We start from the raw sequence: 14,680 nt of genomic DNA on the forward strand, positions 1-14,680 counted from the left end.
TCTACACTTGCCTTTGTTGTAATTAATTAAATTTCTCCCTGCCCAATTCTCTAGCTTGTCAAGGTCCCTCTGAATGGCAGCACAGCCTTCTGGGATGTCAGCCACTCCTCCCAGTTTTGTGTTATCAACAAACTTGCTGACAGTGCACTCTATTCACTCATCCAGGTTATTGATGGATATATTGAATACTACAGGTCCCAGTACTGACACTTGAGGGACTCCACTAGAAACAGGCTTCCAACTGGGCTCCTTGCCATTGACTACATTTCTCTGGCTTCTGTCCTTCAGCCACCTCCTGCTCCACCTCACTAACCAATCATCCAGGCTGCATTTCTTCAGTTTAGCTCCAAGGATGATATGGGAGATGGTGTCAATTGCCTTCATGAAATCAAGGTAATCTACTGCTCTGCCATCATCCATCCACCATCCTCCCAGAAGGCTATCAGGCTGGTCAGAGATGACTTCCCCTTACTAAAGCCATGCTGACTGCTCCTGATAAGCCTCTTGTCCTTGATGTGCCTGGAGACAGCATCAAGAATGAGTTGTTCCATCACCTTTCCAGGGGCGGAGATGAGGCTGACCAGTTCTGAAGCTCTGTTCTATCCTGTAGCTGCAGCTGCTGGGGCATTGGAGAAACAAGGGCTTCAGGGCTGAGTTACTTCATGCTAATGGAGCCCATGAGGACCGGTGTGGGGAAACGCTGAGTCACGCGAGTATTTCTATACTGAAAAATAAAGTGGTGCTGGGCATGGGGAGCCTTCTTTAGCAAGCCTGTGTGTGTCTGAAAGTGCCTGCAAAGTGGAGCAGGTGCAAAGAATCCTTTTGGGCTGGAGGTTGGTACAAGTCTTACCTAGGTAGAGGAGGATCTACGTCATTTACCCACGGTGGGGGTTGTTTGTTTGTTTGTTTGTTTGTTTGTTTTTTAAACCAGTGGAATAATCAGAGTGCTGCAATCAACCACAAGAATTGGGGCTGAGAGACAGGTTTTTGGGCTCACTTCATGAGAGAGGTCTGAGCTAAAAACCTTTCCCCTGGCCCCACACAGCCACGGGCACGCCTGCACCCGCCCAGAGACGGTGCTAAGAACCCTCGAATGGTGGTTGCGGTATTCGCTGCCTGCTGAGGGGCCGAACCGAGCGGTGCGCAGTGCCGTGGGACGGGCGGGGACCGGCGGCCTGACAGCCCTTCCCGCCCCGGTCCGGCCCCGCCTCGGCTCGGCTCCGCCTCCCACCTGTCCATAGGGGCGGTCGCCACCAGAGGGCGCCGCCGCGGCCGTCGGGCGGGCGCAGAGCGCGGCGCTCAGCGAGGGGGGGCCCGGCCTCGCCGCCCGCTCGGTGCAGCATGGCGGAGGAGGGGGCCGCGCAGCCCCGGGCCGGGGCGGTCGGCGCCGCCGCCAGCGCCGCTACGGAGGAGTCGTCGGACAGCGAGCCGGAGCAGGAGCCGGGCTCGCCGCAGAAACTCATCCGCAAAGTCTCTACGTCCGGGCAAATCCGCCAGAAGGTGCGTGCGGCGGGCGGGGGCCGCGGGCAGGGCCTTGGGCTCAGGCAAGCGTTGCGGCCGGCTCTGTCTCCGCGTCTCCCTTAGCGCCGCCGCCGCCGTCTCTCCCTCCCGCCCGGCACGGCCTGCGGAGAGCGCCCGCTGGAGACCCCAAGCTGCCTCTCGGGGAGTTGCCAAAGACCTCCCAAAACCTTTCTCGGGTGCCTGCCAGGGACCCCCTCTATCCCACCCCCCGACCCTGCTCTTCAGCGTCGTGCTGGAGACGTTTCCTTCCTGCCGGAGACCCCCACCTCACACACCTCCCCTCCGGGACCTGCCGGCCATCCCCCCAACTCGCCCCTCATCCCCCAGACCGCCCCTCCGGGATTTGCCGAGGATCTCCCCCCCCCCCCCGGGCCGCCCTTTAGGGACGCGCCGGCGACCCCCAAATTGCGCTTCAGGGACTTGCTTGTCGACAGCACCCCCACCCCTCACTCCCTGAACAGCTTTTCAAGGACTTGCAAGCTCCTAAACGCTCCTCAAGAATCCCCATAATAAACTGTTTCCGAGGTTCTTGTCCACAGCTGCCCCCTAAATGCCCTTCAGTTCCTGCTAGCGACCCTGTGACTACCCTCGGGGGCTCCTGCATTTGCTCCGAATCCTTCTCCCAAGCCATGCAGGATCCACCGCAGTTCACGCTCCCCAGCAGCCCATCTTGGGCCACCTTCTGCCCATTCCCTTGTTCAGGCCTGCCAGGGAGCTTCTCCATCCCTAACGGTGTGCCCAGGTTCAGCAGGACCCTGTCTCACCTCTTCCTTGCCTCGAGATTTCCCCCTGTAATATTTTCTTGGAGTATGGAAGTAAGATTTGAACTCCTGCTTCCCAGTGCTGCCCCTCCCGTTATCTGATACATCCTGTCCCCCCCCACTCCCTGAAGCTCCATCTTCCCTTTTCTCCTTTTTTCACCATATTAAAGTTGCCAAGGGCTCCCTCCTCACCACCCTGTGTCTTCCCTGAGGGCCCTTATACAGCCCGGCCATATCTCCCTGTCAGGTTGTACTGTCCCCCATTAGCACTTTCCTGTCCCCTTTCCTGCAGCCCTGTGGGACACGGCACAAGTCAGTGTCTTGTATTCAGAGCTCTGAGCTCTGAAAGACATTGCCCTGGTATCCCTACAATGTGTGCCTCCTTCAGCATCTTCCCATCCTTTTCATGGTTGCATGTCAATTCTCCCCACCTTGTACTGTGGTTTTTTGATTTTTTATTATTTATTTATTTATTTATTTCTCTAGCCATAAAGTGTTGCTTAGTCTCTGGGCAAAGAGTGATCTGGTTAATCTTTGTTCCCAGCTTTTTCTGCCCTGCTTTCCTTACCTGTTCATGTAGCACTGCACCCTAGTTCCCTTGGCCTAGTCAGATTTTGCCCCTCTGTTATTAATTCTGGAATAGTAATGCCATTTTTAGGGGCAGCACCAGTGTTCTGCAGCTACAAGTACAACAGGAGTTCCTCTGTATTGTTACTGTCAGAGAAGATGTAAGTATTTCCTTCAGCCTTAGGCTAGGAACCACCCATAGGGAGTTGCCCTCTTCTGCACTATTTCTACCATAACTGCATGATTTTTCCTCATCCCCCGGAGTCCTGTATGTTTTTTGGATTGCTGTGTGATATGCTTCTGCTCAGAAATGCCAGGTTACTTATTCTTCTGCCATTACCTCCCATTGTCTCCAAAACACAGGCAAGTGCAGTAGGTGCTGCATGGATGCAGGTTGCTTGCTCAGTGCTGATGCTGTTAGCTGAGTGTTGCTTGTCTTGTGTTCATAGGGAAGGAGAGTAAGTGTCTGATGCAGTGTCTGAAGCACTGTTCATAGGCATCCTTTTTCAGCTGGCTACTTTGCCCTTCAAACATGTAACATATAATTTTGCTGCTCATTTTGCCACTTTGGTCTCAGTTCCGAAAACCCCCGTGGCAATGTGTGGTCATATGTGATGGGGCTGCTTCCTCCATCTGCAGAGTGCTGCTGACTCTGTCACACCTTGAGTTAGGGCACCGAGGTTAGGGCTGTTTGAGGGAGATGGTTCTTTGGACCCCACCAGAGAGAGGTGAGCCCCTCTGAATGGGTTGATTTTCAACATGTCAAGCAAACTTCAGCCATGCTGTAGCACCGGGTGACCTGATCTGATCTGATGTGTTAAAAAATAAAGTGTTTTGAGATGTTTTCCTGCACACAGGGTGCAGTATATCAGAAATTTGGCTTGCTGGAGATTGGAGGAACCCTGTGATATCTTAATACCACTTGTGGCTGGGGTCCCATGTGGGAAGGGAGGAAGGATGCCATAGTCTGATGGTAGTGTCTGTGATAAAGAGCAAGGACAACGACTTTCTCAGTGCTGCTCACAGCAGGGTGCTAGAGATGCTAAGGTAAAAGGTGCATTGGATTTTACTTCCAATTCAATATTGCAGAACGTGTCCCTACTTTATCATTTGCCTGTTTTACATCACTTCCTGTGTCAGAATGGCTGGAAAAAGCCTAAACCATCCACTTCTACTGCACAAACATAAACACATGCACAAACATTACAGAACAAGGATTATAAACAGATACCATCTACAACTATTAAGCCTTCTGTGTGTTAATCTGCAGAAGACCTTCACCTGAACAGTGTCAAATTTTCCAAGTAAGCCCAGGTATATTATATCAAGGATTGATTGTTCTGTTGCCTGATGATGTCTTTGTCTTTCATCATCATCTTTTTCTTTGAGCTGTTGCATACATATATTTATATATATATATATATATATATACTTTTTCCTTTCCCTGAGGGCCAGGAGGAAAGACAATTTTGTGAGTAATCACAGTGTTGAAAGGGACTTTGAGAGGCCTGCTTCCTTTGTAAAGGCAGATGTAATTCTGAATTTGTCTGTTGAATGACATAAGGTGTATACTACTACCATAAGGTGTAGAAGCTGTTGGACAGGTCTGTCAGAGTGACAGTAAGATGGAGGTTGGCTCTTACTTGCCCCTAAGGATATAAATCTCTTCTGACCACATCTTTTGCTGTAGTTAGCTCAAGACCATGCCTGTAAGTGTGCTTCAATCACCACAGAAGCTTACTGTTATCACAGCTTGAGTGTAAAGTCTGTTGTAGCGATGGAGTGCCTCAGAACTTGCTTGTTTGTCTCAGTCACAAACACTATGAAGATGTTTTCCTTCCTCTGGGCCTGTAACCTGTTTTCCCCAGAAATGCTGTAAAATAAATCTGCTTGCTTACAGGACCATGAAACTCCAGTCAGCTTGTTTCTGAGCCCACAGGTTGCCCAACCATGTTTGAGTGAAACATATTGGGGTAGTAGTGCAGTGGGGCAAAGAGTATTATTGACATGTATTGTTGGGACTTTGACATGCAGTGTCTAAAGGCAAATCATGGTTAACATCTGTCCCTTGGGAAGATAAAGAGCAGGGGAGGGGGCAGTTGGAAGCTAAGTGTGGAAAGCGAAGTGCTGTGTTCTAATGTGCTTACTTGTGTTCTGCCAGAAAGAATTTTTGAGGAAGATAAGATAAAAGAGAAGTATGTTTAGCAGTCTCTTAATGATTATTACTCCAAGGGAAAAAGAAAAACAAAACAAAACAAAAACAACCCCAAACAAACAAAAAACTCATATGATCAGGTGTAGCTGTGGTGTTAACTGCTGTTACCTCAGCTGGCAAAGAAGTGGAGGCTGCACAAAGTGCTTGATCAGCCATTTTGGGACCTGTTGGATGTGTACCAGCATCAGGCTTCTTAGTGTGCTGCTTTTAGCCTTTTCCTGGTCTCAGGATGGCATTGGTGCACCTAGAGAAACTGCTGGTCAGCTGAGATAACTTATTTTTAAACAGATGGGAATTAGGAAAGAGATGAAATAAAATGAGAGAAAGATGATGCATGTGAGGAGAGGCAACAACAGGAGCTCCACTTCCACCTTCTAAGCAGTGTTGAGGACTCAGCTGCAGTGGTAATATCATCTTAGTTGTCACCTGGCATGGGAGAAGACACAGTGACATCAGAAGTGGTCCTGGGAGATGAGGGTGTGAAACGGAGGAGGCCCACAGCCTTCATGGGCTCTGATAGGAAAATGTGCTCCTTCCTTTGCACTTGAGTGCTTATCCCAAGCTCTTCATGACAGAGCTCAGGAAGCAGGAGAGTGGATGAAGAGGCCATCTTCTCCTTTCATTCATCACCTGGGGGTGATTTCCAGCCTGCCAGCTTTGGTATACTGAGATCTCACTTTGTTTACCAGACAGGATTTCAGCAACGTCCTTTGGTGGCATCAGGGGACTTCTTGTTTAGACTAACTCAGTCGAACTTCTGTTTACTTTTATGAACCATTTCTCTGTAGTATTTTAGGTTTTATATCCATTTATCGTTTCCTTGAACTTTCAAAGACGACTTTGCAGTGTATATTTCACCAGAGTTGCAAACAGAGCAAGTGGCTCCCCAGATTTTCTGGGATATTGGAAGTTGTCTGGGTCCAGTAGCTGAAGTACTTCAGGTTAATTTATTCTTTCAAAAGCAGCATAAACAAACTGGGGTTATGCTTTGCCCTGCTGTGGACAGACTTTGTTCAGTATCTGAACTCTGAGTTTCTGATTTCTGTGCAGTTTGTGGTATAGATAACTTCTGCACGATGGGATGTTGTGATTCTCTTGCTGATCAGTAGCTTTGAGGTCTAGGAGCCAACCTGAAGTGTACAGGCAAGAAAAATTGTGCGGAAACAAAATGTTTCTCCTTGCTTTTGTGCAGGTTTCCAGGGCAGACTAAACTGAGTTCTCAAACATACAGTAGGCATCATGAGCAACTGCAGAAAGCTCATTTTGTTTCTTCTTTTATTGCCTAATAGATAAAATGCCCTTTTTGTATGTAAAGAAGCTTTAGTCTAGGAATTCCTAACTTTAAAAGAGAGATATTTGTTGCAAAAGCCAAGTTCTTGTGATTGAATTGAAAGTGAACATCTTGAAGACAAGTTTTAAGGACACGAATTTTCTTAATTTTCTTGGATTAGCACCATGAACAGACTAGTTCCTTCTCTGAGCACTAAGGAAAAAGGTAGGATTTTAGGCTATAGTACATGACTGCAGAAATGTTTCTGTCCCATAACTCAATCTGCATTATGTTTTGCATGCTCTTCAGACTTGTCTGTTCTGAGAAAATCTGGGAAGCCTCCCAGACTGTGTTACCACTGGTGTACTTTAAGTTTGCCTCACTGCTGTGGAGTTTTGGAGGCTATGTGAAAGCAACAGCTGTTACTTCCTTTATTAAAAAAAAAAAAAAAAGAAAAGAAAAGAAAAAGCCACAAACAAAGCACAAAACCACACACACTTGTAGTTTTTCTCATTCCTTCTAACTATAGTTCAGGTTCCAGGAACTAGAGAGCTAACGTTAAACTTAAGCATGTTGTGAGAACTTGAGTTTACTTAAACCACATTGCTAAAAAACATTGCCAAGCTAGTAATTGTTCTCTCAAATAAAATTAGAGACAAAATAAAATGGATATTAAAGAGGCTTTTTCCTTTTTTTTTCCTTTTAAAAAGCCCCACAGCAAATATTTAAAGTATTTCCCCGTACCCAGAGCCTGTTGTTAAAAAAAAAAATTAATTTGCTTCAGAGAAGTACTAAATTATAAATAAAATTATAAAACTGTAAAATGTCCATCTCCAGGTTACCTGATTTGAAAATCCAGTATACCATTTGAGACACAGTATAATTACCTTCTTTAATTACAAATCTAATATGATTCTTCATGAAATAGCAAATATACCTGCATACTTAAGAGAAAGCAGAAATGAGTCAAAGAGAGGTGTTTGTATATTTTTTTCCGTGAAAGCTTAAAGTTTACACTAGATACTGTCACAGCAGCAGCAGAAATTTCAGGGCAAAAATACTTCTTGGAATTTGTTTTCTGAAGGTTTGAAATGTGCAAGTTCTAAAAGGAGTTCTTAACAACTCTCTGCTCAAACTGTTTTTTTCCCTACAAAGTGGCTTCTGCATCTTGTTTCAGTAAGAAATTATCCAAACATCTCTTAAGAAAGAAGAAGCTTCTGTTAGGTTCTGCAGCCCTGCAGGACCATGACCCAGGGGGAGCTCAGAGCTCAGCTCCAAGCACACCCCTGGCCAGGCAGCAGCAGTGATCAGAGATTACTACTGCTGAGTTAGGTAATTGATTAACACAAGATTACTCCATTTGGGTTGGGACAAAATCTTTTACTTCCTTATGGTCTCCTTGTGGAGTTGGCAAGTTCTGCATCGGATATGTATGCTGATGTTGTAGTTTGCTTGCTTTGGAAAAGGAAATACCATCTTGATTCCACAATGTTTGCTTCCAGCATGTTGTATTTGAGTCCTGCATGTTTTAACACATTTAGCCATGTAATGTTCTAGTGGGGAGAGGTGATGCCACCTGGGTTTTCCATGTGAGGAATTGAGATACACAGCTCTTGTATTGCATACACAAAATCCCACAGGTCATCCCCAGAGGAGCTGGGAACAGATGTGGGTGTTGCAGACTCTGGATTAATGTCTTGACCCATGGGACAGCTGCCTTGGCTGGTTCTGGAAAGCCAGAAGTGTGGCTGATAGAACAGGGAGGGCATGTTGCCTGCTTTTCAAGCTGCTCTCTGCTGAGGAAGGTCAGCTCGCTCTTTTACAACGTGTAGATCTATTGCTGAGATTTTATTAAAAAACAGTGTTCTGTGAACTCACGCCAGTGCCTTCTGTTCTGTTCAGCTGAAAGTTCACAAAACAGTGTTCCCAGGGCTGTGCTAATCTTCCTTGTTGTTACTGGTGCTGGTCATGATGTCTTGGCATGGTCAAAAGTATTTGCAGGAGATTAAAACAGGGAAAATGGAAAAACAAATTTAAAACTTTGGAGTATCCTTTAAAAACTATGTTAAATGGATGAGGAAAAAAAAACTTAAAAGCATAGGTTGTTTAATACATAAATATGGAAAATATGATAATGATAATTGCTACAGATGAGATAAAAATAAATTCTGAGATACCTTAGGTATTAATTGAATGGCCAAAGGCCAAAAGCTGCTTTCTGCTTTCAACAGTGTAATCTCATTGGAACACCAGTTGGAGTGAAAGAATCAGGATTTGGCCCTACATCTACCAACCACTACCAAATAAGGCTCCTTGTGGAATTCAGTAGCAGAGTTGATGGGAGTCCAGACACAGTGGAAGGAAGCTGTCATTACTCTCAGCCTCCTCGACACAAGGGCAAAGATTCGGTTTTCTTCCTCAAGGTGTAACTTTCACTTTCCCATGTCCTGCCGTTCTCGTACCAGTACTTTGTGCTGGCTTTTCCTTCCTTTTTGGCCAAGAACTCCATGACATTTAGCTGGGTGGGAAGGATGGGGTGGTTATGCTTGCGAGGATGAGATCCACAGCTGTATTCTGGATGTGCTTTCCCTTATGTTCTTGCCCTAGCACTGATCTCCCCTCCCAGCCTGATGCTCTTACACCAATTGCCCTGGCACGCTGCTATGGTAAGTGCCTGGCTCCTTCTGCCTGCTGATGAAATAGATGGGTGGGCTTAGCTGGGCAGCAGCATCTTCTGCTGATTACTTGGATCTCTGTCAGTGAATGCGTTATTTAAGTGGTAGTGGTAGAGGCTACAGCATTATACAGTCCTGTGTTCAGTGCTGTGATTTCGTGGTGGGTTATACTGAGCAGAGCAGCATGCTGTTGAATTAACAGAGAATTCTGTGACTGTGTGACAGGCATGGCTTAGAGCTGAAGGTTTCACAGCAGGTAATGTGTTTTGACAGTTTCTGTGTAGGGGGAAAGTGCCCTAAAGGAAGGGGTGTAGTTGAGTATGTGTAATTTGAGATGGTAGAAAAAATAGCAGCATGTTTTTCGGTTTTGTCCTTAAATGTATAAAGATGATGTTTTATTAGTACCCTTTAAAATTGTGTTCATTCCGAAGTTTTCAGGTACCTTTTAAGCTGTTGCTTTGTTTTTTAGATTTTGTTACCTTTGTGGATGGATCTGAGCCCTTGTCATCCAGCTTTATTACAGTTTGCTGGGATGACTGGAGCTTCATGCTCAGTTCCTGTCTCTTGATAAATGTGTTTGGGAAGGACAACTGGAGCCTATGGAAGCCATACTGAGGGATTAACCAGTTAGCATGCCAGGATTTGTCCAGCTACTAACTCATCCTGAATCAAAGTGCTGGTGTGTTTTTCGTTCTCTCTTCTAAGTAGCTGACCAGAGTATTCATCTGATTTAAGTACTTTGCTTGGAGCTCTCTAACTGAGCTCATTTTATCAGGGAGCTGCCTGATGATACTCTGGTATGTTGTATTGCCTTTCCCCTATGTGTGTGACCTTTCCACATGTTTTCAAATTTGTTTTTCTTTGTTAATCTGTTCACTTTAAGTCTCTGAGTGTTCATCCCTTCAAGAAGAGAATCATTCACGATAGTAGCAGCCAAATGTGGTATTAGAAAGAAGCTGGGTCCAGGACCTATTCTTTGTTTACTGGCTGTAGAATGAACTAATGAAGAGTGAGGTGTTTAAACATTTGTTTATCTGTGCCAAGCAGATTCTAACTCGATTCAGTATTTTTATTTGATGCAAACTCCTGATTTTCACTGCTGATCTGGAGCATAAGCTTACATTCCCTGCTGCAGTCACATCTCAGATATGCTGTGGATGGATCACTGCATGCTGTTCTGAACTCTGCTTGTCTGAGTAGTTGCAGAGTTCAATTAATAGTACAGAGTTCAATTAATGTAACAGAGCTGGAGCTCAGAAAAGAGAGAGGATTGGGAGGATGGATGTTAGGGAAGATTTTGCAGGCTCTCCCATGTGGTCATATAGAGGTCAGTGCTCTAGTGGGAAGTGCTTCCGTGGGAAGAACACGGGTTCTTCCCAGTTTATAAAGCATAGGTTATTAAAACAAAATTGTATTAACCAATGTATAATAAAGGCTAGACAGTGCCCCCTTCTTCAGTGGAGGGCTCAGCTGCTGTTACTGGATTCGTGACTCACAGCCCTATCCTATTTTGACATTTGATTCCTCTGATTTTATGATTTTCTTTTTTCCCCTCTTCTGGAGTCCTTTTGTTGTAAGGAGCTAAGATAATGTCTTCTCCTTTTCATACCAGTGGACGAAATCTCAGTGCGTTTTTCAGTTTTGCAAGAGCCAAATGCATTTAGTGTAGAATTTCCAAACAGGTCTATTCAGCCTGTAAATTCCTTGTGCCTCCCTATAGATCTGTGTAGCACTCTGTGTGTCCCATACTTAGAATTGCTTTTCCAATCCAGATTTTCCCCCTCCAAGCTTCCTGGAGTTAATTTCCAGGGTGTGACCACTGTCTGGTGGAAGGATGTTGCTCTCGGATTAGCTTGTTAACCCCTAGCCTTTTGACCTTTCATGTCGTATTCTACAGGGCTGGTTAGATTTATTCCTGTAGTTTCTGTATTGTGATTACTGTATTTAATTTGATTTCTAAATAATTATTCTTTCTGTATTTATGACCACAAAGAGCTTTTATGGATCCAGCTGCTAAAACTGTTTTAGCCACAGAGAGGTGCAGAACTCCTGATTTGTTCCTGCCCTAGCATGGCAAGACTATCTTGCCTTGTTCAAAAGATTGCAGAGCTACTCCCAGCCTTTTTTGCCAAATCTTACCCAAAGTTAGTGACTAGATGAGGTTGTGTAGTCCCTTGGGATCAACTGCCTGTAAAATTCCTTAGTAAGCATATATAAAGATAGCCCTTCAGTTCTGCATATGCTTTTTCATTTTGTTTTCTCCTTCTCCATGCATTTGGTGCTTTCTTTAGTCAGCTATTTGCTTCTTGGCCTCAGGATCCTGCTCAAAGTTTTATAGTACATACAAATAAAAACAATCTGTGCCCTGAAATTTTTACATTCTGAAGACACATGGAAAACAGAGAAATCCAGATGTTGAGGACTTTGGTATGTGAGATTCTTTAGTTGCTGTTGAGTAGTGTTGAATGATTTTGCTTTTACCTTGTAGACAGTTCTTTTTCTCTGTCAGAAATATCAGTGAAACAAAATTTCTTGTTTCAGATCTGTTGCACTGAATAACAGCCCCTAAGAATATGTCATGATCTCAGCTGTAAAATAGGTTGTATTGTTCTAACTCTGTCTGTATCAGACAGGGTTTGGGGCCTCTCTCTGCCAAAGGACACTTGCCAGCCTGACAGCTGAGTATGGCTGATAGTTGCCTTCAGTCTGGCTAGCAGAATCTTGTTTTCCAGATTAGGAAATCAGTTCTATCAGGGTCCTACATCCAAATGGGGCAAGAGGCTTAAGCTTCAGGAAAGGATGGGCTACTCCTGTGTTTCAGGTGGTGAGTAGGAGAAGAAGGGATGCACTCTGGAGTCTGGTGTGATCACTTTTAACTTTTTACTGGACTTGTTCCCATTATCAGTATAGAAAGCATTTCATCTGTGTAGGCTGACTCTCTGATCTCCTTGAATGGGTTCCTGGGTACAAAGGCACCTCAGACATGTAACGCTGCAAAAAATACAGCTGTACCTTGGTGGTTTTGTGAGTTACCACTTTTGGTAGTTTGGCTTCATGTTCTGATGAGGTGGGACTGTGTGAGGGGGAAGCCCTGAAACACAAGGCTTTTAAGTCTTAGGTCCTTCATGTAAGTCCTGTAAGTTTGAAACAATTCCCGTCGAGGTCAGTGGGAAAACTTTTCTATAGTTACTTCAGGATTAGGCCTAAACTCCCCACCGGTTTTGACAAGAGAAATCTGAGCACATATTATTTCTCTTCCTAGATGTCAGACTTTAATAGGGGATGAGCTGGGGGGAGGGTTGTGCATTGCTCATGTAAACTGAATTTTTTACTTCAGGAAGTCTTTTTCCTTCCAGGCCAAAGATAAATAGTGAAATGCTTGAGTTTTTCTAGGCTTTACCTTTCAGCTGTCTAATCATGTTCTTTGCAGAGACACTTAACATTCTCTGTTATGTGCAGTGTTTCTTTAAATTGGCGGTTTGTTCAGTAAATTTTTTTTACACTGTCTCATAGTGTGATAAAAGGGGTTCACTGTTAAAACTAGCAGCGCATTGTTTTAGGCTTGATCCTAGATACTTCATATTTTTGTGGTGTTGTCTGCCCATAGAGTGCCATGCCACAGGGCACCATGCTGAAGAGAAGCTCAGTTGGGTAGGAAGCAATCTGGGTAGTTCCATCACAGACAATTTTTATATTTATCCTTGGTCAGATACACATCATCAAACCTCATGATATTTCAGGGTAGTAGCTTTTCTTTTTTTGTTATGGGAGAAGCAGTCTTACTTTTGTCATGATGAATTACATGGCTAGTAATTTGATCAGAGTAGATCTTCAATTAAAAAAGCTAAAGGGAATCTGGCAAGCAGAAATTACTGCTGGGCTCCTTCCCCCCTTTATTGCATTCAGTGCCTCTCTGCTGCCAGGTCCTTTCCCCTGTTCATTTTCTTCATCTGCATTCCACTGCATGTAGCAAGTCCTTTGGCTGTAAAATTAAAATAGAGGAGAAAGGCAGCAATCCCTGAATCATTGAAGTCATCTTGATCTTATCTCAGCCCCTTCCGCCCAAACCCACCAAGCTCTGTGCTGAGTTGTGTGCCTATAAATATCTTGGTGGAGCTGCTGCACGCCACAGCTCGCCTCTCTCTGGCCTTTTGGGTCCCCCTTACATAGCTGTCAGGTTTTCTGTAGATAGAGGCTGGCAAATGACACAAACTGCTGCTGAGGGAGGGGCAAGGTGACCTCTGGGATTGTTGGCTTTTGGTTAAAAAAAAAAAACAAAAACCGGGTTGTGTTTAAAAGAGGAATGGAGGAATGCATGCCTTGTGAGCCCTGCCGAGTGAGGACCCCCTGGGAGCTGAGAGATGCTGGTGGGAGCTGTGGGAGCAGGGGACAGCAGGCATTGTGCCCTGGGCTGCTCTTGGGTGGTGTCAGGGTGTGAGGCTGGGCTGGGTGCTGGCCGGGCAGCAGATGTTCTCTGCTGACCCTGGGCAGGAGCCTGAGCAGGCAAGGTGCTGCTGGGCACTCCAGGGGAGCATGGGGCTCTGGCTGACCCTGGTTTAGGCGTATCTGCAGCAGAGCTGAGCTCTTTTGCAAGCTGCTATCAGATTGACCTCTGGCTAACTCGGTATCTTTGGGCTTTACATCCTGAGAGTCTTCCACACAGTTTTGAATTCCTCTCTGACTTTGGTTCAGGGCTTTGCAGAGTTCAGAACCTATTTTCTCTGTCTCATTTTTGGTTTTGTCTCATGCCTGGTTTTGTCCAAGGGATGCATAGGATCACTCTGTGTTTCTGTCTTAATTTGGAAAATCTCTTGCCGCTCTTCCATTTTCTTCTTGGGAGAAGGTGAGCTGCAGAAAAGTGTAATTTCATCTAGCATGATGATTCAGATGCTGTTGCTTTATATTTCTCTTTGATACTCAAGTACTGGATGTTAAAGTAACTCATCAGGTGGACATATATATATATTCTAGGAGGACTGCAGTGTTGGGCAGTGCTCTTTGTTCTTCTTGGCAGCTGGGGAGGGGAGATGCAAAGAGTGAAAATTACTTTATTGGGATCTCAAAAAAAAGTCCATGGCAGAGTAGGAGCCTGAATGCACCTTTTGTGGTTCCAGATGAGTGCCTTCAGTTCTGGCCTCGTCTCGGGGGTCATTTCAGCAAGGGATGATGTTGGGTCACTGTTTGAACTCCGTTTTCTCATATGCTGAAGCTTCAGATTAAGGTCACAGCTGAGTTTCAGATTCTTCCTGTAGCACCAGCTCTTAGTTAGTTTTAAATCTTGTTTCTGAGTATTACTATGGTGTGTTTCAGGACCCTGAAGCTGCTCCCAGATGCCTTCTGGCTTCCTAAAGTGTGTTCGTACTGCTGTGTCCCTGCTGTGACTTGAGGAACTTGGGTGCCAAGATGTCTTTGGGTGACCTTCTCAGAGTTATGGGGAGCTGGTGTGGGAGACAGTAATTTTTTTATATACATTTCTGTGTCTTGGGGATTTTTCTTTATTTTTTTGTTTAATGAGCTTAGGCTTTGATTGTGCATTTTGATGATCTCTCTCCATTCTGCTGAGAATACCATGGGGTTTGGCCATGATTCCTGATTGACCCAGGCACACTGAGCACCAAGGAGTGTTTGTTCCAGCACACTGGTGGCCTTGTGAAACACTGGGAAGCAGTGA

At 45.2% G+C, this 14,680-nt stretch overlaps 1 protein-coding gene across 2 annotated transcripts in view; it reads left to right on the plus strand.

Moving 5' to 3' along the window:
- The first annotated feature begins 1,322 nt into the window (after positions 1 to 1,322).
- Positions 1,323 to 14,680, plus strand: part of DGKD (diacylglycerol kinase delta) — a 55,859-nt gene continuing 42,501 nt past the window's right edge. Inside the window, exon 1 of one of the 2 annotated variants that reach the window (XM_030456266.1) lies at positions 1,323 to 1,500. In XM_030456266.1, coding sequence (XP_030312126.1) covers positions 1,342 to 1,500 — 159 coding nt within the window. In that variant the 5' untranslated portion in view covers positions 1,323 to 1,341. Of the gene's footprint in view, positions 1,501 to 8,954; positions 9,001 to 14,680 lie in introns of those variants that run through there. The other variant, XM_030456267.1, reaches the window with a different exon arrangement.

The sequence above is a fragment of the Calypte anna genome, chromosome 9 (genome assembly GCF_003957555.1).
Source record: "Calypte anna isolate BGI_N300 chromosome 9, bCalAnn1_v1.p, whole genome shotgun sequence".
NCBI classification, from domain to species: Eukaryota; Metazoa; Chordata; class Aves; order Apodiformes; family Trochilidae; genus Calypte; species Calypte anna.